We start from the raw sequence: 26,913 nt of genomic DNA, 5'->3' as shown, positions 1-26,913 counted from the left end.
GTAAAATAATTAGTAGTAGTATCATCACCCCCATCTTCCAGATGAGAAAACTGAGGTTTCTAAAAGCAATTAGTCACACAGCAAAGAGGCCCAGCTTTCAGCGAGTACTCCTCTCACAGCCGTATTCTGATGACCAATCACCGCGCATCTAAAATGGTTATTGGATGATAGTGCTGTCATCTTGCTGGTTAAGTCACAGCTTGACTAGATTGTTCTCAGAGGCGGCAGACACCGCAGGGCTGAGGCTGTGTTCCTTGGCCCACAAACATGGTTGACAACCTCATCTCCCGTGTTGGATACTTGTGTTCTTTTCCCCTAGTGTTTGAGGGGTATGAGGCCAGACCTTTTCAAGTCTTAAAGTTGTGTTTGTGTTCTAATAAAGGTAAAAATCAAATTAAGTGAATGGGTTGTATCTGTAGTTGCTTTCTTTGTAAATATTATAAATCCCTTTCCACACACATGGCATACCATATGTGTACGTTTCTCCCCCCCACCAGGGGCTCAAGATCTGGATCGTATCCGACTCTCCACCTACAGAACAGCATGCAAGCTTAGGTTTGTGCAGAAGAAATGCAACTGTAAGTATGCCAGTTGTTTGGACTAATTACCCTCACGAATCCTATCGTTTACATTTGTTACAGTTTATTAAAACTGTTTTTCTCCTAAGTGTTGATAAAAAAATATGTTTACACAACAATAAGAAGAGGACTATGATATGCAAAAGGTAGAGAGACTATTCGTAAGTGATTCTGAAGGCTGAATTGCTGCTCTCAACGGCTGAAGTATTGAAATGGATAAGCCTCGAGATGTGTCCAACTTCCTGTCCTTGGAATGGTTTAAATCTGGGTGGATATTTTTCTTCTCTTCTGTAGCCTTGGTAGTGTCGATGCTGTGCCATCAAAATGGCTTCCAAGAACTTTATAAAATATCGAGTATGAAGTCCTCTTTGTATTTGCGTGTCCTTTGCAAGTATAGGAGACTGTTTACAAGCTCCTGGAAAACATAGGATTTTCTTTCTGAAGCTACAAAATTAGCACTTTGTTTCAGAGTATTGACTGCATTTGCCTACATCAGACAACAGGAAGAGAAGAGGCAGTAATATTTTAAGAAACAAAGGGACTTGCTTCATCTTTTTCCCAAATTTTAAAATGTCAGCGGCCAGCTAGATCACTAATCACAGCAAGCCCTTTACATCTTCTACTGCACCGTCGCTTCCATCATATCACACCCCATCCATTTTCTGTTGGAGAGAAAAATCGCCTCATATTTCCTGTACATGAACTTACTCTTTTCTTTTTGTAAACTGTCTGCTGGAAAAATTAATAACTGTTCTTATTTTCTAATTAGTATTGAATGGATTAGAAAAATGAAAACCATAATGTTCCCCTGAGTACATACACAGTTTTGAATAAGTGGCCTAGGGATTACGAACATTGAATGTAGAAACCAGCCGTTTCCACACCTCTATCCTCCCCGAGTCTCCAGCAGGTGTTTCTTGGGGGCCCTGGGCAGGCCAGCCCCAGCCCCAGGCTTCCTGGCTTACAGCAAATCGTTACTAATGGCGTGGGCAATGTATATTTGGTCTTCGAGTTGCTCATCTACAGCTTATTCCTCAGCCTCAGTGGCTGGACACGGGGCTGAAGTTTGGGGCAGGATGACAAAGGAGTAAAAACAGATCAGCAAAATATCAAAGACATGTTTGACTCCTTTCAGGAAGCTAAACCAATAAAAAAAAAAAAGAAAGTGGGGAGGCAATGAGAAGAACACTGCACACTACAGATGGAGGAAGGAATTTGTGGATGTCCTTGCAGCCCTGGGCACTGATGAGTCTATAAAAGGTCTTTTGAGGACAAGGAAGAGGCTCACATTAAAGAAAAGCTTTTCTCCCCCCACCTCCCCAACCCCACCACCCATATTAAAACACAAGGAAAAATCTCCATGTTTTCGGCAATGAAAAAGTGATAGAATCCTCCCACGTGATTTCCTCATTACCACTCAATGGTCCTTAAAATAGAAGGGTGAGGAGAAGGAGCAGGGACAAGAATTCTGTCCTCAGAGCTTTGCCAAGCAGAGTTTCCTCAGGTCTTTCAGCAGAGACGGGAAATTGCAAAAAGGTATTACAAAATCATAGGGGTGAACTAAAAAGTAAATAATAAAGAGAAGGAAGGAAGGAAGGAAGGAAGGAAGGAAGGAAGGAAGGAAGGAAGGAAGGTAGGTGGGGGAGGGAAAGAGGGAGGGAGAGGGGGATGGGAGGGAGGGAGAGAGAGAAGAAAAAAAGAATCAGTGATTTGACAACCACCCCTGCAGCCAACATCACAAAGGCCCTAACTGGCTCCTGCCACCCTGGGGTGACATTGCTTTCCTGCTGCTCTCAGGTCATGGCCCTTTCTCATTCCAGGGGCATCTCCTTTTCCTCTTCCTATTCTTTTCCGGTCTTCATCCTTATCCTGCATCCAGCATCATGTCATTGTCACATTGATCTCGGGGAAAACAGTGCTAGTCCATCCCTGGGTGGAAATAGAACTTTCATACCTGCCCAGTTGACTCTCAGTGCGCCCATTCATTTACCTTTTAATTTAGAAAGCTTATAACGAGCTCCTCCTGTGTGTTCAGCACCATGCTTAGGTGCCCGGGATGAAGCAATGTGAGTAAGACACGCTCTCTGCCTTAAAGTTGCCCCAAGTCTAACTGGGTGGATGGAATTTTAAACAGACTCCTAACGCAGTGTGGAAGTGTAATGGTAGGGGTATGTGTGCAGTGTTGTGGGAGCACCAGGGAAGCAGTGCCCTACCTGGGTGTGAGGGCCAGTAAGAGGAGTTTCCTGCAGAGGGAGACATCTAGCCTGGTTCTTAAAGAGTTAGTGGACATTACATGGGGAAGCGTTATGCCTGACAAACTTCATCTATTTTAAGATGAGGAAAAAATTACGTTCTATACAAACTATACAAAACTAAGGCTTAAGGAAGAGAAATGAACAGGTTTTGGATGCTAAATGAAGCTGCTTTATAAAATCATTTCCACCTTGAGCAGAAGCATTGCATGCACGTACAATATGTGTTTGCTGAGTTTTCCTTCCTGACAATAAATATAACAGTTGTGATCTGGAGGGGCTTGCAAAATGCTAACACAGCTGAGTCTGTTTTATCTTAAAGGTAGAGCCTTCTTTTTAAGATAACCAGGACCTGATGTTTATGTGACATAATATCAGTCAACATTGAACCTACCCCCCTTAGAGGAAGGTCATTTTCGTCTGCAATGAAACATAATCCACCATAAATAATTGTACTTTGTAATGGAGTTTTACTCTACAATGAAAGCAATAAGAACAAAAAGTCCAGGTAGTGTGTTTGTAAGTACATTGCTTTATTGGAAATTCTTACATAGCATTTACTTCGTAGAAATCAATGGACTTTGATGGAGAACAGGTTGTTTTTCAGTCCAGACCTTATTTAGAGGTAAAATTGATTTTGTATATTAACAAAACTAAACTTATAAACTACATGATAGAGGTGAAAAGCATAAAAACTGACCCTTGTGAAGTCATCGCCTACAAAAAAATATTGTCTGGATATAGACTTTTAAGAGATTTGTTTTCTATCTGATCTCAGATATCAGAAGGGTTAGTTAATTCCCTGTATTTCTGTCCCCACAGCCCTTGCCTACGCTCTTTATGGTTTCCCATATAGAACACTGATTCCTATCACCGCCATTCATGTTCATTCCCTTTAATACAATTCCTGATGGATGCTGAGAATAACTGGTTCCCAGGATTCTAAAAAGCCTCCATTACAAAAGGCTAGAAAACTGTAGCCTGTGCACTAAATGCAGCCCTAACTTTTGTAGAGACTGTGAAATAGGAGTTTTTACAGATGAATATTTTTAATAATTTTAGAATAGGGAATGCTACTTATACTCCCTGTTAAGCAAAATGTTATCCCTCCCCACAAAAATTCCAGTCTTCTCGTTGGCAGACAAGCATTAAAAAAAAAATCGCACTCCATTATTGTATTTTTAATTTCATCACTGTATAAATTTTTCTCTTTTTATATATATGCCATAATATTACTATGTAATACAGTAGTGCCCCATTGTCCACACACACAAAAAAGATATTTACCAACCTCTGTTATAAAAGGAAAATTGTGGGGCACCTGGGTGACTCAGTCGGTTGAGCAGCCGACTTTGGCTCAGATCATAATCTCACAGTTGATGAGTTCAAGCCCCACATCGGGCTCTGTGCTGACAGCTCAGAGCCTGGAGCCTGCTTCAGAGTCTGTGTCTCCCTCTCTCTCTGCCCCTCCACTGTTCGTGCTGTGTGTGTGTGTGTGTGCGTGGCTGTGTGTGTGTGTGTCTCAAAAAAAAAAAAACATTAAAAAGAAAAGAAAACAAAAATTGTGAGAAACCATCTTTTCTGTTTTCTTTTTCTCCTTTTTCAAGTTTATTTATTTTTGAGAGAGACAGAGACAGCGCGAGCAGGGGAGGGGCAGAGAGAAAGGGAGAGAGAGAGAATCCTAAGCAGGCTCCACGCTAGCACAGAGCCCAGTGCAGGGCTCAAACTCACAAACCATGAGATCATGACCTGAGCCAAAACCGAGAGCTGGACACTTAACTGACTGAGCCACCCAGGCGCCCCCATCTTTTCTTTTTTCAAGCAGAAGATTCTTTATTCCTTCAACTTTCCTCCATGGGATCTATTTTTAAGTCAGCTTCTTTCCCTTACCCTTCATCTTTGCACACTGTCATACCCTCCCTCCCCGTGCCATGACTAGCACATTCCCTAATGGAACAAAGCAATTTGTACCCCTAAAAATTAGGGGGCAGCAAGTTGGCAATCTTATTTTCTAGGAGGAATAGGACTGAATGGAGAATATGCATATTCTATTCCTAATACTGCTATTATATACTATTCCTAATACTGCTATACTATATACTATTCCTAATACTATACTATTCCTAATACTGCTTTCTAATCAACAGCCTTCTCTTTAACTTCTGGGTTTCCTAAGAACTTTCCACAAAAATAAATACCCTATATGCCATGTAGGCATAAGGATGTGTGAAATGGCAACGTTCTCAGCCTTTGTTTTAAACAAATAACTATTTTCTGCCAGAACATTATTTCCTCGGTCAGCGCTGACATGGTTAATGATCCAGATACCCTGTAATGTCAGCAGATCATTTTTCAGAAATTACTTTGGAGTCAATGGAACGCAGCCTTAAGTTCATGAACAATAAAAGAGAATGAGAGAAATAAATCAGAAATCTCAAATCCCTCCTGTTTAATAGTAGAAACAAAAGTACGAAGGCACTTTCCTTTAGTTCTTCTGGTCACAGTCTGAATTTTCCTTTTGTCCCTCATATCAGCTAAAATTTAATTAAAATTTCACTTAAAAGGAAAAGAGGAAAGGTATATATTAGTATCTGAGCTTTCAGAGCTTCTCAAATGTCTTCCCTCTAATAAAAGAAACATTTTTATAAGTATTCTTCATCCGGTTATAATTTAAAGTTAGAACACATGCTTTGCCTTTAGTAGCTCTAAATTTCTTTCAGGGTTTCTAGAACAACAACAACAAAAAAAAATGCAGACACCGGTTTACCTAATGGCTTCTCTGTCACTGTGAAATTAACCCATGTGAGTGCTATATATGTGGTGGGTCCTGAATAAATATTCTTCTATGAGTGAATGAGTATGCTTCACCAGATTCACTTTTCACCAGCCAACTGACTAGTCTTATGCTTCAGGAGTAGGCTTTACATATGTTTTTAGAAATAAATACTAATACCCCATTCGTTTTTCTCTGATTTGGTATAGTAGCATATTCTTCCTCCCTGCCATATTCTTAAGTATGTGGGATTTTGGTGGCCTGTACCAGTTTTCTATTGTTACATAACAAATTACCCATACTTAGCAACTTAATACAACACACATTTACTATCTTACTCTTTCCACTTTCCGTAGGTCAGAAATCAAACACAGCCTAGGGTCTCACAAGGTCTGTGGCTCTCTTCTGAGTGAACTGGCTGTTGGCAGAATTCATTTCCTTATGGTTGAAGGATTGAGGTCCCCACTCCTGTGGACAGTCAGCTGGGGACCATTCCCAGTTCCTACAAGCTCCCTGCCTTCCTTGCCACGTGGCCCCATAGATGTTTGCTTCTACTTCAATGCCAGGTAGAGTGGGTCTCTCTGACTTCCTTCTCTGGGATCAGCCAGAGAAAACACTCCTCTTTTAAAAGACTTATGGGTGCGCCTGAGTGGCTCAGTCCATTAAGCGTCCGACTCGATTTCAGTTCAGGTGTTGATCTCCTGGTTCATGAGTTTGAGCCCCGCTTCGGGCTCTGCACTGACAACACAGAGCCTCTTTCAGATCCTGTGTCTCCCTCTCTCTATGCCCAAATCACACGCTCTCATCTCTCTCTCTCTTCTCTTCTCTCTCTCTCTCTCTCTCTCTCTCTCTCTCTCTCTCTCAAAAATAAACATTAAAAATAATAATAAAAAAATAAAAGACTCAAGTGATTAGGTCAGGCTCACCCAGAAGATCTCCCTATCTTAAGGTCAACTGATTTGAGACCTTAATTACATCTGCGAAATCCCTTCACAGCAGTACCTGAATTAGCATTTGCTTAAACAGTGGAGAAGGTATATCAACACTGAGGACCAAGAATCTTGTCCAGGGAGGTATGAAGAGGAAGGGGGCATCTTAGGGTTCTGCCTACCACACTGCCCAAGATCATGGACTTTTCTGCTTTCCAGGTAATGACATAGACAGCCTTGGGTGAAAAACCAAAGTTCAAAGTAAAATCTCAAGCAATAGGAACAGATCCCGAAAGAGGTATGTCTGAAGGCGAGAGATAGGACTCTTTCCTCTCAAAGAGTCACAAGGAAGAGCAGGAATGTTCAATTAGGGAAACAAGTGGCAGATGGCAAAACCTTGGAGCATAATTATCTGTGTTCCAAGTGATTTGGATACATATTTTCATTCTTGATGAAATTCTTTCTAGACACTTGTTTAGAATAAAGAGAAGGACATCGCGCTAGAATACTACATTCCTAAAAGTTCCCTGGGGCGAAGCTGGTGGGGACAGCAGGACCTAAAACCATTCAAGATGCCTGTGTGATATGGCAGTGGAGAACCAGCCCCTCTCCAGGCACCCTGCATGGAGGAACCTGCCCCTTTCCAGGCACCCTGGTTGAAGACCCAGCTTCTTTCCGGGCACCCTGGACCTATGGCAAAGTCATTTCCTCTTAACTAGAGCACACTTCTGGTAGACACAAAGCTATGCCTTTAAGGTTCTGGTGCATGTGATATGGGTTTAATTAAAGCAGCTTCTTCCCTTTCTCCCGCTTCTGCATTATACCAGGAAATCAGGACAACCGAACACTTTTGCACTAGCAGTTTAGGAAAGAACCTCATCTTTAAATGCCCCAGCCCGTTGGGAAAGAGTGATGCGTGCACAGGAATGCCTTTCAAGCTTTCCAGGCCCATCCAGCAAGTAAGACTCAATGGCCTTCCCTTATGGTCGGCCAAGCTGTGTTCATGGGCACCTACTGGATCAGCCCAGAGCCAGTGAGCAATGAAGGGCCCCCCAGAGGGTGCTGTCCCACAGCCTGGCTCCCAGGACCTTGGGGGCTCTGGTAAACACTAAGATGAAACCAAAGACAGTCAGGAGGACAAGGATAGAATAGTGGCCACTCCCACATAACCACACCTGTGATCCATGACAACTAAACCAAGGAGGTTGTGTTCACATTTTGTTGGTGTCACCAGCAGTCACTCATTTATTTACTCACCCAACAAATGTGGACTGAGGTGTACTGCATGCCAAGCATTATTCTAGACCATGGGGGGGGGGGGACGTATGATAATATTCCCTAGTGTATAAATTAGTATTAGAAGAGTATTAGAAGAACCTCAAGTTTAGAATCTAATGATATGGTCTGTTTTTAAGAAATCTTCAGATTTTGTGAGTATCAAATAGTAGATACGCTGTAAAACTTCGCTATGTAAGCTTATATCTAGCCTGTCAGCCCCCTGAGCAAACTGTCATTTTCTGAGGGAAAAAAATTTACTTATAAGTGTGGTGGTTAAAGAAATCAAGTATATCTGTAGCTCTTGAAATAAATTGTCTAGCTATTTTTGATCATTCATGGTGTTGGGCTACGAATTCCACTTGACCTCCTTTTTAATCAGGAACGGTAAGGTTCTGTTCATTCCGGATGAGGAGAGCATAGCATAAGAGATGTTAGGTGGATTCCCCTGAATAAACACCAGGTAAAATCATCTGAGAACTCAGCTTCTAACTTCCAAGTATTAGCCAAATGCCATGGTAAACAGAGAGCCTGTCCTGCAATGTTGGTCAAGCATATGGACCACTGAGCCTGCTACAAAGCTAATAATGCATCAGCCCTGAGCAGCTTAGTTTCTCAAGAATAATAAACCTCACTGTAAGATCAAGTATAATGCATTTTAATTCCCAAATCCAACACTGCTGAATAAGAAAGTGATGTCATATTGTGGGAAAGGATAAGTTGACAAAAAGTTATGTTGACCACACAGAATCAGAATCTGTTTTTGAACATGGTCAGAATCACCATTTTCTTCTCATTTATTTTCTGAAAGGGTTCAACCAGTTATAGGGACTTGGCTAGAATCAGCGCATTAGCCCGTGTTTTCCGGAAAGCAGACTCCACAACAAGGCTTCTGTGGAAGCCTGCTCATTTGCCATTCCAGAGCAGAAGTGGAACGAGGGAGGAAAGCCAACAGACAATGCAGGAATTTCTAAGGAACCTTTTGAAAGGCCGCAGAACTCTCCAGCCAGGGGATACAAGGAGGAAGTACTAACGTAGCTGCTCTGTCCTGCATTGGTCAAGGGGGGCCTACAAGTGTTAATACCCCCGTGCTTCTGGGTTACACTTGTGTGAGTGCTAGGCAGGTTCCAGGTGTTCCATTGAAGGTATGGAGCAAGGGCCTGAGGCCAGGTGCTGTCTGGTTGCAGCTGCCCTGAGCTGATCAAAGTCTGTGCCATGATGGTTCCTTCTGCAGGGGCTGGAGAAAAGGTGAGCTAAGGTTTTGAAAAGATACAAGAGAGGGGTCTGAAACATTGCCCCCTGTGTATCTTGGTTTTCTGTGTTGGACATTTCCTCATTAGTGTTTTCTACTGCCTTTTAAAGATTTTTTTCAAAAGATACATTTCTCGGGGCACTTGGGTGGCTCAGTCGGTTAAGCGTCCGCCTTCGGCTCAAGTCATGATCTCGCAGTCCATGATTTCGAGCCCCACATCAGTCTCTGTGCTGACAGTTCAGAGCCTAGAGCCTGCTTCAGATCCTGTCTCCCTCTCTCTCTGCCCCTCCCAATCTCTTTCTCTCTCTCTCTCTCAAAAGTAAATAAACATTAGGGGTGCCTGCGTGGCTCAGTCGGTTAAGCATCTGACCTCGGCTCAGATTGTGATCTCGTGGTTCATGAGTTCAAGCCCCGCATCGGGCTCTGTGCTCACAGCTTGGAGCCTGGAGCCTGCTTTGGATTCTGTGTGTGTCTCTCTCTCTCTGCTCCTCCCCTGCTTGCACTCTGTCTCTGTCTTTCTCTCAAAAATAAATAAACATTAAAAAAAAAAACTTTAAAAATAAATAAACATTAAAATATTTTTAAAAAATAAAATTAAATAAAAATTTTAAAAGGATACATTTCTCATGTTAACTTCACTCAAGATACCTGCAGACAATCTGTACTGCTGATTAGCCATCTAGAGATCTCTTCACCCCAAATGCTAACGTATCTCCCAAACAATTTTCCAAGCACTAGGAAACTGAATCATAACTATTTTCTGAATGGGTGAATCGAATGCATTTTCAATTTCTGTCCCATTTTTTACTCCTATTGCACAAAGACAATTAATTATATACTTAAATGGTACAGAGTGAGTGCAGAAAAAAGTGACACTTCCCTGCCGATTGCCCCTTACCTGCTCTTCTGTGTCCCTGTGTACTTTGTTAGTGTTCATCATGGCCGCATTGGCACATGATGCAGGGTCACTGAGAGCAACTGAGAGCTATAAAGAAGAAGACTGTTCCTCATGGTTGCCAGCCTTGTGGATGCTCTTTCTCTTGAAACGTGGCCTCTGGCATCTGAGATTCTGGCCATCTGTTCAAGTCATAGTGTGTAAGGAATAATGAAAGTCCTGTGGGAAGTCATGCTCAATGAGTCTCATTGAGCTTTCCTGACACACTGCGGTAAAGGGAAAGCTTCTAGAGGTTATATGTAGGGTCTGGCAAACGGAGTAGACACTCTACCCCATTCCATTCGCTAAGCATTAGTGAGCACCCAGTTTGAACAAGGCATTATGCAGGTAGCTCTGAGGAATACAAAGATGAACAAGACAGAGTACATGTCTTCAAGTTAGTATAATTTAGTGCTGTGGTTCTTAAACTTTTCTCCTCATGTATCTTTGGGAGAATTGATGAAAGCCACAGATCCTTTCCCCCAAAAGCATACATGACCCTAACCATAAAATTTAGTTCATCATTTCAGAGACCCTCCTCTCTTCCAAAGTTCAGTCAAAGCCTTATCAAAAAAAGGTGGAGATGGACACCTGGGTGGCTCAGTCAATTGAGTGTCCGACTCTTGATTTCAGCTCAGGTCATGATCTCACAGTTCGTAGGTTCAAGCCCTGCATCAGGGCTTGTGTCTGACAGCGTGGAGCCTGCTTGGAATTCTTGCTCTCCCTCTCTCTCCCTTTTAAAATAAATAAATAAATATTTTTAAAAAGTGGAGGGAACAGCCTGTCCATTAATAACTGTGGGAAATTTAGAGTGTCATGAATGATCTGATATATGACGTTATCCAGGAGCAACAAATGGGAGAGCATAGTTCCACATAAAGGTATTGGGGCCTCCTCGGGCACACATGTATGTAATGCTTTGAAAGACAGCCAAATGAAGAGTGCACCTGATGAGGAGTATAAAGCCAGTGCAAGAAAGCCAATGGCATATTCTGGAATTATAAGGAGCCCAACATGTCTGGGTCATAAGACTCTTGGAAAAAGCTGGAAATGAGTAGGAAATGAGGTTAAAGATTGGGAGACTGGAGTTCAAACATTGGTTTTCAAGCCTAGAAGCTTGGATTTTACTCGATAGGCAATGGAGCCTGGCATAGCCAGAGCTGGGACTTACACCATTTCTTAGGACAGATGGAAAAGGGCATACACTGGTGATGACTAAGTCTTACTGTAAAAATCTAAGTAGAAGGTAGTAAAAGCCCAAACTGGGCCACTACAATGTAGGGAATGCTAAAGGGACATCGAAGAAACAAACCGTGTAGTGAAGGCTAAAATGACTACCCAGAGAGGAGATAAGATACTAAATCTTCTTGCTTCTAAAGTTATTAAATATATTCCGAACAAAGTTAAACGCTGGCAGTGAGAAATTAGTTATTGTTCAGATCTTTTTTTTCATTTACTTTCTCTTATTATTTTTACAATCATTGGTACAATACTTTGGAAAATAATAGGCTTAATAAGTGCTTGCTCAATTGAATTTAGTTAAATTTAATTTACAGTATGACAGCTATTGAGCCAACAATTATTATACCTCATTTTGAATAATGATGCTGGTCTACAAACACAATTTAAGGAAAAACTAAATACTTTTTCCTAATAGGCAGTAGATGTACTCCCAGGGCCTTTCAGGATTGGCATGATATCCTATTTGATTTTACACCAAAAATATGTTGTAGGCCTTTTCTTGAAGCCCTTTCTATTCTATCATGCACCTTACCCAGGAAACTAAAAGTAAAACTAAAATGCGATCTTTGTGGGCTATGATGATTCTCTCCAAGGATCCTTAGCAAAGAGAACCATCTTGGTGATAAAGGTATACTGTGGGAGCAAGGAAGATGTTGACTTTGGAAGCATAAAATAATTTGGTGAGCTACTCAAATGCTGTTCAGATTCATATTTTAGAAAGATGCAGCTCATGGCTCATGAATGGAAATCAAATACAAAACTTGTCTTTTATTAACATTTTCTTTCCCAACTGCATGTTTGGTCAAGGTGGCTAATATCTTCAGTGTAATCACATGAAAATGCATTTGTTGACCCTGGTGAAGCATGCAACTGAACTGAATTTCTCTTCCCTACTAGCTTTTTAAACACTGTTTTGTCATGATCAAAGACCTGATAGGACATAAAAATAAATTATTTCTTTGAGAAAATCTTAACGACCGGCTAATTTGCACAAGGCTTTCTTGACCACAATTTTCCCGGGATTCTTGTGATACCTTTTATATGAATTCCCCTGGCTCAAGACATCCATTTCCTCTTCTTCCTGTCTCTTGTCTCGTTAAGTCATGCTCACTAGCAGTGGTCCAAACACCCTTGCTCTTCAAAATCACCTAAGGAACAGCCAAAACCTGGGGATACCCTGGCCAAACTCCAGACCTGTGGAATCGGGGGCCACAGTTCGAGACGCACTCGCTGCTCCAAAGAGCACTTCTGATTTTCACCACTGGACTTGTTGGCTGTAGACAGGGATGGGAATTAGCTCACATTAGGTATTTTGAAAATGAAACTTAGTATGAAACTTCACGGGATGCAAATTCTCGATCTGTTTGCTCACTGAAAAATTAGACAAGTGTCAAATAATGGACAATAGGAAAGGTTACAAAGTGACAGACCCTGCTTCCCAGTACACTCAGCATGTAAACTGTGCTGGCCCAGTCAGGTCAGTGCAAGACCTGGTTGCGCCTTCTTCCTTCATTGTTCTCTGCTCTCGGTCGCTAGATCATCTTCTTCCCGGAGTATCCTCCCCAACTCATCTTTATGTGTCAGATCCTGCTGTGATTCAGAAACCAACTCGAGCCCTACCTCTTCCTCCTCTACACCTTTCCAAAGTTTCCAGCCTGCATAGCATCACTGTATTTTGAACTCCAGTAGTGTTTTGTTTTGTTTTGTTTTTTAATCTGTTCTATGGATGTGGCCCTTTGATGACAGAGTGTCTCATCCTGATGTTCGGTTAGGCCATCTGAACATGTCTCTCCCCGTGGGAATTACAATCCCAGGCTCTCGTATTTTGTTTAGTCCCCTCTAACATCAAGCATAATGTATCGTAGAATCTTTCAAATTACTGGTTGGATTTCATTTCTTTTCAAAATGTGATGAAATCTCATTTCTTGCTTCCTTTCCCAGCTCTGGATGTATAAGCATATGGCCGTCTCCCTCTGTATGTTAATGCCTGTATGTGCAATAGATGTATGATAAGTTAGTGACACGTTGACATATTCTTTTCTTCTCATGAGCTGAGGCTTTCTGAATTTCAAGATGAGTAGTTGATCTGGAAGTCAACTAAACTAGTCATCACTCTGGTACAGTCTCTTACAGATTTCTATCATCACACCCGTTAAGAGGAAAACAAACCTGAGGGACACCTGGGTGGCTCAGTTAAGTGTCCAGCTTCCGCTCAAGTCATGATCTCACGGCTCAGGAGTTTGAGCCCCACATTGGGCTCTGCGCTGACAGTTCAGAGCCTGGAGCCTGCTTCAGGTTCTGTGTCTCCCTCTTTCTCTGCCTTTTTCCCACTAGCACACTCTCTCTCTCTCTCAAAAACAAAGGAAACACTTTTAAAAAGAGAAAAACAAACCTGAAATTATAGAAGAAATCTTATATTAAGGGACAAACATCTTTATCACTGACAGAGTGGAGCGAAGAATTGAAAGAATTGGGAGGTTATAGTTTTATCGGAATATGAAAGTAAATGTTAATGCCTGTTTTCTCTCAAAAATAAGAATAATGCCTAAACTGTAGATGGTGCTTCAGAGTTTACTCTTTTCCATGTAGTTTCTGTTGTGCCCCAGAACACCTGTAAGAAAGTTTGATGTTATTATTCCTGTTGTGCATGAAGAAACACTTGAATCCAAGTCCACGATCTCTAAGCCCATTTTTCTCTGTAAGAGAAACTAGATTGTTGTTGCCTACGCCATGCTCCTTGCTGGGTCCCTCTGTTCTCCACCACCTGTAAGTTCTGTGTGCTCAGGGACCTGCCTGTCTTCTTCACTCTAATTCTAGAACGCAGAAGAATACTGAAACATAATAAGGGCTGAATAAATACTTATGAATGAAGTTGTTAGTCTCTCTAATGGAAGGCTAAGATAGAAGGCTGGTTTTCGCCTGGCTGAGACAATGAGTTTGAAGAGGAACCTGAAGTTGTTCCTGACACTCACAAGGGGACATGTTCTTCTCTCCACCTCCTCACGCCCTGCCCATGTGGCAGTCTGACCCACATGGGAGGCTCCTTGAAAGCATTCTTACTTAAATCTAGTTGGCATTTCGAATACTGACTGAGACTTGGCATGTGAGAGCTGTCCTAGGAAAAACTCAATACTTCCATGTGTGCTCCTCTTAGTGCTAAGGGCATCAGAATTTTATTGGAAAACTAAATGAATGAATCTCCATAATGAACTCTCCTATAAGCCTACAAACATATTTTAATAATCCACTATGTGAATGAACACAGTTCGACACTTCAAACCTGCAGTATAACCTAATCGGAAAAAGCACCTGAACTCGGTTCTCCTAATCTACAGAGTGGTCACAATGGGAAATTCCTGCTGGGGAATTTTCCTGAAAGTCAGGAAACTTAGATCTGGGGAGGAAAGAATTGGTTTCAGGAGAAAGAACCTACCCCCTTTGCTATGGGATTTGATGAGTAAGTCAACATCAGAATTCTCCCTGCTTGCACCTGCTTGTCTCAGAGATTGGAAACCGAATCCTAACAAAGCCTCAGACAACAGTTACCGTCACTTTAAGCAAGGTGGGTGGGGGTTGAGAGGGTATGTGCATGAGCGTACACATACACACATACACACCCCTGTCTACACACTAGAGGGTGTGTGTGTGTGTGTGTGTGTATACATATATATATACACATATATATATATCCCCAGTGGTATATCAACAGGTTATATCAATTCCCAGCGTAACTGCAATTTACTTTTCTCCCAGGCAAGAAAGCACATCATGATGCAATGAGTGACCTTCTTACAGAAGTGAATCACAACCCCTCTAAAACAATGTATATATACATGACTATAGAAATCATTCTTTTTTGAGAGAGAGAGAGAGAGAGAGAGAGAGAGAGAGTGTGTGTGTGTGTGTGTGTGTGTGTGTGTGTGTGTGTGTGTGTGTGTGTGAACCAGGGAGAGGGGTGGACGGAGAGAGAGAATCCCAAGCAGGCTCCATGCTCAGCGCAGTGCCCAGCATGGGACTCTCTCCCACGACCCCGGGATCATGACCTGAGCCAAAATCAAGACTCAGACATTCAAGTAACTGAGCCACCCAGGCACCCCATAAATCATTCTTAAACTGCGTAAGTTAACTTATAGTTATCAGCTCCTTGTAACACACTTCACAACCTATGAGAACATAGCAGGCTGTCTTAATGCCAAACGACAGAGAACCACTGACTGCCAGCATGCCTGTCATACTTAAACTGCCTGGGGATGTTAAAATGCAGTTTCTGGTTCTGGGGTGGGGGCCTAAGATTCTGCATTTCTTTTTTTTTTTTTTAACGTTTATTTATTTTTGAGACAGAGAGAGGCAGAGCATGAACGGGGGAGGGTCAGAGAGAGAGGGAGACACAGAATCGGAAGCAGGCTCCAGGCTCTGGGCCATCATCAGCCCAGAGCCCGACGCGGGGCTCGAACTCACGGACCATGAGATCGTGACCTGAGCTGAAGTCGGACGCTTAACTGACTGAGCCACCCAGGCGCCCCTAAGATTCTGCATTTCTAATAAGCCTAATTCCTTGTGACTCCAAGTATGGTCCTGGACCAGCTGAGGCAGCACCAGGGAGCTATTTTACAACCTTGTAGGTGATTCCAGTGTGTAGCCATTGTTGAAAGCCACTACACCAAAAGGACCGGAGTTAAGTCGCTATGATTGTTGACCTTCCCCAGCTGGAAGCCCTTTGAAAGCCGCCTAAAGGTTTCTAAATCTGTGATTATCAGAATCACCTGGAGAGCTTTAGGAAACGCTTTCCCCACCTTCCTAAATTTTGAAATCAGTAAGTGGTATAATGTGGGCTTGGGAATTTTGAGATCGCTACATGCTTTAAAAAAAAAAAAAAAAGGTGTCGTGCTTAGATTCACTGACCTGGACCCAATCTCTGTGATGTGGTCCAGGTAAGGCCAGCCCTGGACTAAATAATGAAACAGACTACATCCTAAAGTTGTTTTTTTTTTTTTTTATATTCCTACCCTTTCTGTACCCTCTCTTCCATCTTTTACCCTATTTATATGATTCTCCTACTTCTAATAAAGTTTATGACATCAGTCATTTCTACCTAGATATAAATGAGTTTGGTATTTTTGCACTTTTCCCAGAGATACTTGGATTTAAGTCATTGCTAACAGTGAGCTAAAGAGTTCATTTCTGGGGCGCCTGGGTGGCTCGGTCAGTTAGGCCTCCAACTTCAGCTCAGGTCATGATCTCACGGCTAGTGAATTCGAGCCCTGCATTGGGCTCTGTGCTGACTGCTCAGAGCCTGGAGCCTGCTTCAGATTCTGTGACTCCCTCTCTCTCTCTACCCCTCCCCTGCTTATGCTCTCTGTCTCCAAAAAATAAATAAGTGTTTAAAAAAAAGTTCATTTCCTAAAAAAAAAAATAGTGTAACATCAGCAAACAGATAAGAAACATCACTTGAGAATAGCAAACTCCTCTCTAGCCACATACAAACACTTCCCCCCACACCCCTGCCTCTGACCAAGCCCTTTTCTACTTAAGATTGCCTGAATTTAAAACAAACTGCTGAAGCTTTGTATATTTCCATTTATTTATGAATACAAACTTTTAGGTATTAATAATGTCCAAAATTAACATTAATATTATTTGTAAGATTCTATGAAGTGCTAAATACTACCGTTAAGAACACGTTTATTTTTGATATGGTTAATGTTAACCAAATAATTTTATTATACAAACTGTTGCCTTATCTAGTATATTAGTATAAAAATGGATGCAGTTTTATAGATGAGGAAACCCCACTTCGTCTCGTCTGTGCCTAATAGCAGGTGCTCTATGACGGACAGTTAAAGCTTGATGGCTATTTAGCAAAGTGTGCACAGTGCCATCTAGTGGTATTCAGTCATCACTGCAAAACCTAAATGTCCATTTTCCAAAGTGATTTTGATGGCTCAAGAGTAAACAAACATCTTTATACAACTGTCAGACTTTTAAAACAGACTTCCTAATAGCTTCCTTATGACTCTAAACTTAGCACATTTCTTATTGCTCCTACTTCATTAAGCAGAAGGCTTGTGATACCTTTTAATAATAATTAATAGGTATTAAATACTTCTATGCACTGAGCACTGAGTTAAGTGCTTTCTATGGATTGTCTCATTTGATCCCCCCAATAACCCTGCAGTGGAGCAACTCTTGTTGTCCCCATCTTACAGATGTGGAAACTGAAACTTAAGGACATTAAGTGATTTGCTCAAGGTCACATGGATAGTCGATAGGAGAAGCCAGTCGAAACCCAACCTACCGTCCAGGAACCTGCACTATTCTGCACTGTAATCTGCACCTCCCAAAGCAGTTACCAATGGAATAAAATTTCTGATAAGTCTTTATGAAAGAGGGCCTTCCTCACCAGGTCTCTAATTATCAAACACGGTAAAACCGATTCAAACTCCACTAACTGAGAACGTAACGACAGTTAAACTAAATATTATCTGTCTTTGGGGCTGAGATGTAGTTTGGCCTTCTTTTGTATGGCCAACACGATATATGCTCAAAATTACATGTTAATTAACTTATCGAATTTGGGGGCACTGGGCTGAAAGTTGGGTTTGGATTCACAGACCTTGTAAGTTGATAATGGCGTAGCATGGCTATAGATGAGAAGGTGTTTAATTATCTTAACACTAGTAGTTATCATTTGTTGAGCACCTATGTGCCAAGCTCTGTGACCAGCACCTGTGTATACATTTTCTCTTTTCTCCTTGCTATAACTGTCTCTGGATGGTATTCTCCTCATTTCTAGAAAGGAAACCGTAAAGTATATAGAGGAGGAGTAACTTGCCCACAGTTTTATAATTATTAGTAGAGCCAGGGGTGAAACTTCAATCTTTGTGACTGCAAAATGTGTGTCTTTTGCCACTCTTGGAAAATAAGTATTATAGTGTGCATGATTACAGTTTTCTGTGTACCGCCATCCCTATGCAAAAAGACCATCATCTCTGCTGGGATGACGGTAACAGGCTCCAGCCACTTCCCCCGTGCATGCCTGCCCACCTCCATTGCTTTCTGCCCTTACTGTCCGAAATGATAGTTTTCAGCTGCATTTCTGAGCGTGTCACTCTGTTTAACACCTGTGTCTTCATACTTTTAGTGTAAAGGCCAAAAGATTTGCCGTAGCCACAGTACTCCTCCAGCCTTATCTTATTCCTCTGGGCCCTTCACGACCATCTCGTAATCCCATTTTGTATGTAGCACCCTGTCCACCACAACAGGTCACCATTTCTGATTATCTGTGTAATTGTGAGTCATGTCCAAATCCCCACCTGTTAGTTCCTTGAGGCAGGAACAACATCTTTGCATCCTGCACCCAGACGTATCCCCAAGGACTAGATCCAGAGGATCTGTACATCAAACATAAAGGGAATAATTATAGGAACCCAGTTCCTGCAGAAATTAATTTAATTCCTCAAGAAGTTAATTAAACAAACAAACAAACAAACAAACAAACAAAAACTTATAGATGCCGTCTACCTGGAAGTACCTTGGATGCTGACTTGAAAAATTGGATAAATAGCATTAAGAAATACAAATAATTTCCTTGTAGGACATACAGAGAAGGTTATAAATTTGGAATCCCATAAGTCTGAGTTTATCCAAATCTAATAGATATGTAAGTATTTCAGTTAGAAAGTGATTTGTATTCTTCTGTCCCAAATAAGAGATATGCTGGAAAGTTGTTTTATTCTGTTTTTTTTTTTTTTTTTTTTTTTTTTAGTTTTACATGATTCACATTGTACCTTTGTTCAAGTGCAACATATTGTCCTGTGTGTCAGGCATTACCACTTTTGAATTCATGATTTTTCCCATGTAAGGAGCACTGTCCTCACTCTGTAGATGGGGACAATGAAGCTCTATGTCTTCAAGGCTATGAGGGCATGCACTTGAAGTAGAAGGGCCGTATTTAGACCTCGGTCTTTGGACTTCAAGTCCAGTGCTCATTTGGACTCCCAAGTCCAGAAGTTCAATACATGTTAGTGTTTTTTTAATATAGTGTCAGAAATGAGTAAAGAAGCAGGAAACTAAAACTTACGAGTAAGTAGAAACGCATACGTGGAGGGCACATTTTTCAGGAACTGAAACCTAAGTGTGTATTTCATTGAGAAAGACAACATACTTAGTTTCAAGAGCAAAAACATGATGAAAAGTGAACCTTAAATATGGCGAAGTTGTGGGGACACTGGAATTCTCATATGTTGTTGATGTAGATGTGAAATACCACAACTATATTGGAACACACCTGGGGAGTTTCTCAAACATTCAACATATACCAACCATACAACCTAGCCCATTTCATTTCCAAGTATTTACCAAGAGAAATGGAGCTTATGTCTATACAAACATTTGTACGTGGCTGTTCATAGCAACTTCATTCATAATAACCCCAAACTGAAACAACTCAAGTGTCTATCAACAGGTGAGTTGAAAACCAAATTGTGATCTATCCACGAACAGAATGCTATTCAACAATATTAAGGAACAAACTATTAATACATGCAACAACGCGGATGACTCTCAAAGTAATTATACCAAGTAAAAGGATCCAGACAAAATAAAAGTACGTACCGCATGATTCCAGCTATCTAGAATCCTGGAAAACCATTTTGGAAAGTATATCTGTGGTTGCCTGGGGTGAGGAGTGGGCTGGATTAAAAGGAACCAGAGGAAACCTTTGGGATGGAGACGATCACTGTCCTGATTGTGGCAATGCTTTCTGGGGTGTTATAACAAGGCTTGAGCATGACCAGGGAAGAAATAGAAATGGAATTCTTGACACTAGTGAAAGTAACCATGACTTAAGTTCTATGAGTTAGTCAATAGTGTAGCCAAGAAGCTGTTCTTGACCAGGTTAAATAAGTGGTCCGTGACTTAATTCTGCTGATAACTTTTCCTTTTTCCCCTGCCTGTCTTCCCACCTTCCTTAACTTTCTCTTTTTTTTATTTCAAACCTTATACTATGAAAAATATATAAATAAATTAAAATATTTTAAATAAACGCAGGTTTGATATCTTTTCGAATGCTAGAATTTAAGTGCTGGCTTTGTGTCTCTTTCTTTCAAGGGGTCGGTGTGTACAGTGGGAAAATGCTTTAAAGCCAGAGAGACTTGTTAATTTTAATCACAAGTGCCATACACTTCAAAGTTGCTAAGAAACTAGATCTTAAATGTTCTCACCACAAAAAAAGAAATTATAATTCTGGGACATGATGTGTTAGCTAATGCTAGGGTGATAATCACATTGCAATATATAAATCTATCAAATCAATATGTTGTATACCTTGAAGTTACACATACACGATGTTGTATGTCAACAGTTTTTATTTCAGCGTTTTTTGAAAATGACGTGGATAGACGTGGATTTGAATACCAGTTTTGCCATTGACTGGCCTTGGACCCTTGCATTTGTCAGTTAACTTCCCTGGTCCTCAGTTTCTCATATGTAATGTAAAGATAGTAGCTGCATTTCAAGGGTCACGTTGAAGATTAGAAGTAACTATTTACTGTGGTTTTCAGGAAATAATTTTCTTGGTATTATACACGGTACATCAAGTCTTTGAGATCATGCACTGTCTATGTACATTTGCTTATGTCAACCCCTACAAGAGTTGAACTCATATTGAGGACTTTGAGGTGCCTTGACAAAATAGGACAGATGGTACGTGTAAAATAATGAGTTTACCTTTCCCTGCATTTTGGGCTGATGTGTCCCCTCTGCTTTAATTGTATGTAGTGCACCTGGTGGACATTTGGAACGTCATAGAAGCGTTGCGGGAAAATGCTCTGAACAACCTGGACCCTAACATAGAACTCAGTGTGGCCCGCTTGGAGGCTGTGCTTTCCACCATTTTCTACCAGCTCAACAAACGGATGCCGACCACTCACCAAATCCAGGTGGAACAGTCCATCAGCCTCCTGCTTAACTTCCTGCTGGCAGCCTTTGATCCGTAAGCTCCCTCTGAATAGCTGTTCCTCTCTGCATGTTTGGTCTCTCCCTCCTCTTGTCCTTCTTGGTCTCTTCCAAATGATTTTCTAGAGTAGCTAGCTGCCTCTTTTTCTTGATCAGAAACTTATCTCAATAAAATCTGTCTGTGTTTAACATAAATTTTAAATGCCATGGGGGAAAAAAACAGTAAAAAAGTGCCATAGGAAATTGAGGACAATTGTATTTTGTATGCTGACCTTTGTTGAACTCATCCCATGCTTCCTAAAAGCTACAGAGGCTTGAAAGTGTCGCACGATGGCATGCCTGTGGAGCAGTTTAATGAAGCGTGCAGTGGAAGGACGTTTTCAACTCTCTTTGCAGATTGCCTAAGACAGTGTTTCTGAGGTGTCATAACAAGATCCTAGAGCAAACAGAGAGATCGAAGAGGGTTTCTTGATCAGCCTAGTGAAAGGAGCCATGGCTTGCGTTAAATGGATCACTCAATAATGTGCCACGTAAAACAGTGTAATGCCTTCCGCACATGATAATTAAATCTCAGCCTCGTTATCTTATAATTTTGTCTCATAGAATGAGAGAATTTCAGAGCTGGCTGAAATATTAAAGACTGTTCTTCCAATTCTCTCATTTTACAGATGAAGGACCTGAAGCACAAAGAGGCTGTCCCTTGACCAGTGTCTCTCAGCGTGTTAGTGGCAGAGTAGGGATTTAGGTATTCAGCTAAGATTTCTTTTCCAAGGCATATGTGGCAGCCTTGTGAAGTGTAAAAACTCCCCTGAATTACTTTATCAGCCTAAGATTTCAAAAGGTCTTTGGCTGATTGCCTTTAGTCTAGATATGGTATCAGCATCCCCACTTTCACTACTGGTTTTGAATATTAAAACGGAAAATTGCTAACTTGACCTTTCAGCAATCACATTTTAAGACTCTCAAAAGATTTTGCTTAGTCTCATTGTCTGGCCAATGCTTGGGAATATCTAAGCCTGGCACTGGAGATGTTCCAGCCAGGCTAATGTTATTATGCCGCTCACGAAAGCTACCAGCTGTCACTTTACAACCTAGAGTGGTAACAGAATTATCCGTGCTTGGTTTGACCTGTGTAGAGTATTGTCTCATGATGTTTAAATTTTGAGTAATTCTCGACTTGAAATAAACAGTTCTGAAACAAGCAGTCCGGCTTGATAGATCCCATGCTTAGCCTGTGCAGAATTCAGAACTGATGTACTGCTTTGGCCTAATCACTATGGTAACCAAGTGGCAGGCAGGTAGAGAAGGCTATGGTTCCACATGACAGGTGACAGAATGGAGCCAGGCTATGGAATTTCTGTAATGGCATTTCCATCCTCCCCCCTTGACAAGAGCACAGAAGCTTTCAGACTTCCCACTAGTCTTCAGGGGGCTTATTTGTTATAAGTGGAACAACGGAGAATGTAAAAAGAGAAATAGAATTCTTGCCAGATCTTAGAGTATTGCTGGAGGATTCATAAGGAATCAAAGATAAAAAAATAATTTGTATCCACTCCATAAATATAGAAACTGGGCCAGATTAATATTAAGGAAGGAGGACCTTGTGAAATATGTTAGAGTTATAATATATACATGTCTCATATTTTATATGACATATCATATCTCAGTATTTCTCATAACATGAGAAATATACAATAGAGTTAGATTTTTCACTTCTGTTTAGAAATATTGGGAAGATCACTTTTAAAAAATAGGGCTGTAGATGTTCTCTAAGTAGCTACTGATAATCATTTCAAGGTTGATGAATGCTAAGCTTAAAGACTATCCCAAGGTCAGGAGCCATCAATGTGAACGTTCACATGGAATATCTGTTTGGTTCTTACTCTTCTTACAGATAAAAAGGGCCCTGATGTATACTTTCAGTAATCTCATTATAGTAGATTTTTTAAAACATCCACATAGAGAAATCTCATTTTACAGATTTACAGACACATCCATATAGAGACCCCAGTCTACAGATGCTTCTGCCTTCTCTGTTTTGGCATTGCAAATGAGTATAGGCAGTTCTGCTGATTCTCAAACTTCCATCTGATGGCTTTTGAAAATCTAGACGATGTGGGATGTGAGCCATAAGGAAGTATCAGTAGCTGGAAAGAGACTATAACCGGAAATATTCACTTAAAAGTGAATGTAAGAAGCGAAACTTAAGAATAAAATGAATGTTCAATTCAATTTCTTATAATAGTAAACTCCTGTTTCTCCAAATGAGATCCAGTATGGAAATCTGATGTTGCTTCCTACCACCTATCCCACGACAGAACCCAAGCATTTAAGGGAGCCTTCTGCATTTTGGTAGACGTGAATGAGCCTAGTACATCAAGGATATGCTGTTGCTCTTATAGAATCACTGAAACATTTGGGAGATTTTCTCATTTGCTGTAATTTGAATGAACATTTAAAAAAAACCAAAAAAGTCTAAAATAAAAATTTAAACTTGCATTCTAAAGAGATTATATATATGTGTATATTTTTTTTTGAAGGAAGGACAGTATAGCAATTTAAATTCATGAAGACTGAAAATAAGAACTTGCATTCAGAGAAACTTGGTCATTATTTTGGCAATGCCTTCAAATTCACCAGACCCAGCTGGTGGAGTCTTCCATGAATATGGTAACCTGAAATGAGGTTCAAAGCCCACTGCACTTGCCTGTATCCTTGAGAACCAGACTTGCCTTCTCGCAACCATACCTCCCCCAAAATATCACTCTTTCACTTCTCTCCCCAGAGAAACACCTGCGTCTCAGTCCTCCCCCAGACATGCTCACTGCAGACCACAGCTAGCGTCCTGGTTGCAAGGTTTCTCCACCAACTCAGCCTCTTAGAAGATAGAGGGCATTGCTACAGATGTAGGATGATTTCTCGAATGTTAGGAGCTAGGATTCATGCCCAGAGACTATGCTTATGTTTGCCATTCTGTCTCTGAATATCAGTCCCTTGAGTCTAGAAGATGTTTTTCCTGACTTTCCTCCTAAAAATGGCTATATCCTAGCAAGAGTCAACCAGTGGTCGATGACCAATCAACTTCTAAGCAGACCTTTCCATCCCAGACACTGTCTCCTCCAGAGTCCCTAGGAAAATGACAGGTGTACCTGGGAAGGGTGGGAAAGGTGTCAGAATCGGGGATGAGGGACTGAGAGTGAAGAATTAGAAAACAGCCAGAGCCAGTCTCTGTATCTCATCTCTTTTCTTCTGCACACCCCAGGAATTAGCCTGCCTCTTTCCCTTATTTGCTAACAACCTGGAGGCAGCTTTTCTTCCCACTGTTAACTATTATTTTTTAGGAAAACTGAGAGTAACAAAAGAAAAACAACATGGCAGAAAGTTACAAGATGACAATCATTTTTTTCAACAGCTTTATTGAGGTATAATTGTGACCTTGACACTACTTCTTAAAAGTCTATATTGACCTTTCAAAGAGATGGGGTCACAAACTGATCCGCTGTGAAGCTCTTCACCTCTCATGGCTGAGTTGACCCCCCTCCTCCCCAGGTCCTACTGTTCCTTTCAAATGATTTTGTTATTCTTTTATGGTGCATGTCTTCCTATTTATATGACTGCCTCCCACAAGCTACTATACAGTGGGACCATGGCTTACTCTTTGTATCCACAGCACCTGAGACAATGTCCAGCTCATAATGAATCTACGAATGAATGAATGAATGAATGAATGAATGAATACAGATCAAAGATGGACTTTTCTTAGCTCAACACACTAATTTCTTTTCATTCTTTTTCTGAAACTAAGTCCTCCTTAATCTCTAATATATTACCAAGACTAGGGAGTCCAGGTTTGCTCTGTCACCTAGATTCATACCCTCTATTTTTACTTCTGTTCCACAAGAGAAGAAAACAGACGGCTGTGACTACTAGTGTGGGAGTATCCTATTTTCACAAAAGACTTCCCTGTAGTTCTCGTACTCCCTTCTTCATTTCTTGGGAAACATGAACAACAACTTTAGTCTGTTGACTTAATCTCATTTCAATTCACTAGAATCTTCTTTCTTAGGGAAGTTCTTCCTAAGGTAGATTAGGTGACGGTGGCCTTGTTTTTAGCAAATGTTATTTTCACATATATTCAGCCATGCAAATCTCATAGGAGGACAAGGGTAAAGATGAAAAAGAATGGTGGTGTTCCTCTTCTCAGGTGTCATGCTATATTCTTAAAGCCAGTTCTCCAATGACAGTAATAATGTACTAATGTAATCAGTAATTATATATACTAATAGTGATTATGTACTAATGTAATTAGTAATCCTATTACTCATTGTGGTAATAGCTAATACCATTTATTGTTTGCCCACAGTCCTACTGGTTGGGCACTAAGGGATTATAACTTTTCAGGTTGAGTAAGCGATACGGCTGGGACATGTGGAGGTTACATAGTGTGTAGGTAATACAGTGTCACACTAGGTGAGGTCAGTGGGGAAGAAGAATCATTTGTTTCAGGCATCAGTGTAAGTTCAGCTGTATTCATGCTTTCTATTACATTTTTAAATGAGAAATTAAGGTACTTTTCCCCCCAAACTTACCCAGCTTTTACAGGATATTTTTATGATGCCCACATTCCTAACCTTTCCAGTTTGTGGTACTCAGACATGTCTGACAGAGTGTATGTGAAGGAAATATTTGGACTTAACACATATTACATTGTAGATTTAGAGTCAGTTTTATGACAGCCGTCCAGAATTCCAAATCTATCATATAATAGTCTTTCACAGAGAATACAGAATCCTCTGTTTGACATATTGCACCTTGCTGAGCCATTTGAACATCCATTCCCACTCCTGAGCTTCCCCACACACCCCCTCCAATGCTATGAAAGGTACCACAGCACTATTTCAGACTCGTGGATATAAAATATTCTGGAACTCTGCCCAAATCCGTCTGCCTTTTGAGTTTAAAAAATAATTTTGATGTTTAATGCAAGATGTAGTACAAAGTACACAGCCCTTTCTCTGCGCACCAGTGAGATGGATGGTTCACATTTGAGGCTATGTGGTTGTGTGAGAGCAAAGGAAAAAGAGACGAGGTCTATAAAACCAAATGTTCTTTTTTCTTTTTATTGTCTATACGGCTAGAACTAGATATTTAACCTAGTGTTTGCTTGGTGATTTTCTTTCGTACCACGTCTTAAACTCAAGACTTCCACGGAACATTCTCCTCTAATCGCTAAAATTTTGTTCTAGTAGAAAATACTTTGTTTCAAGGTTCCTGCTTGTCACGAAAATAGACTCTCTCTGAAGAATTTCCACAATTGTAGATAAAATGAACATTCTTAATGTCACTTGCCTTTATGTCAGACTTCCACTTTGCGTGAGTGGCAAAAAGAGTTTCATAGGGGTAAAGGAGATATGTCCACAGTATTGCCTCCTTCCATGCTGGAGAAACTCCTGGCAAACTCGCGTGGCCAGGTGTTATGACGAATTCTTTCCCCAAATGTTTTGCTAACACGATGGGAAGGCCAGAGAGATGCCGCAGCCAATTAAGGGATTTCTATCTGTGCACATGTTAACTTCATCATCCCCCAAATAAGAGTAATTATGTATGTGCTTACTTCCAAATTCAAGGTGTCACATGACCGCACAACCTAATATTATGGACCGTAAGGCCAATCTTCATGATTTTTCTCAAGCATTTTAGTATTTCTCAATAGAAAACTTAAGT

General features: G+C 40.9%; 1 protein-coding gene across 5 annotated transcripts in view; it reads left to right on the top strand.

Moving 5' to 3' along the window:
• Nucleotides 1–26,913, top strand: part of DTNA (dystrobrevin alpha) — a 356,259-nt gene that overhangs the window by 237,962 nt on the left and 91,384 nt on the right. For all 5 annotated transcript variants that reach the window (XM_032595369.1, XM_032595370.1, XM_032595372.1 and 2 more), the window contains 2 exons: nt 498–578; nt 21,013–21,226. In XM_032595369.1, the coding sequence (XP_032451260.1) occupies nt 498–578; nt 21,013–21,226 (295 nt within the window). The remainder of the gene's footprint in view (nt 1–497; nt 579–21,012; nt 21,227–26,913) is intronic.

This window comes from Lynx canadensis, chromosome D3 (assembly GCF_007474595.2).
Source record: "Lynx canadensis isolate LIC74 chromosome D3, mLynCan4.pri.v2, whole genome shotgun sequence".
In the NCBI taxonomy this organism is placed as follows: Eukaryota; Metazoa; Chordata; class Mammalia; order Carnivora; family Felidae; genus Lynx; species Lynx canadensis.
This window is presented reverse-complemented; position numbering and strand designations above follow the sequence as displayed.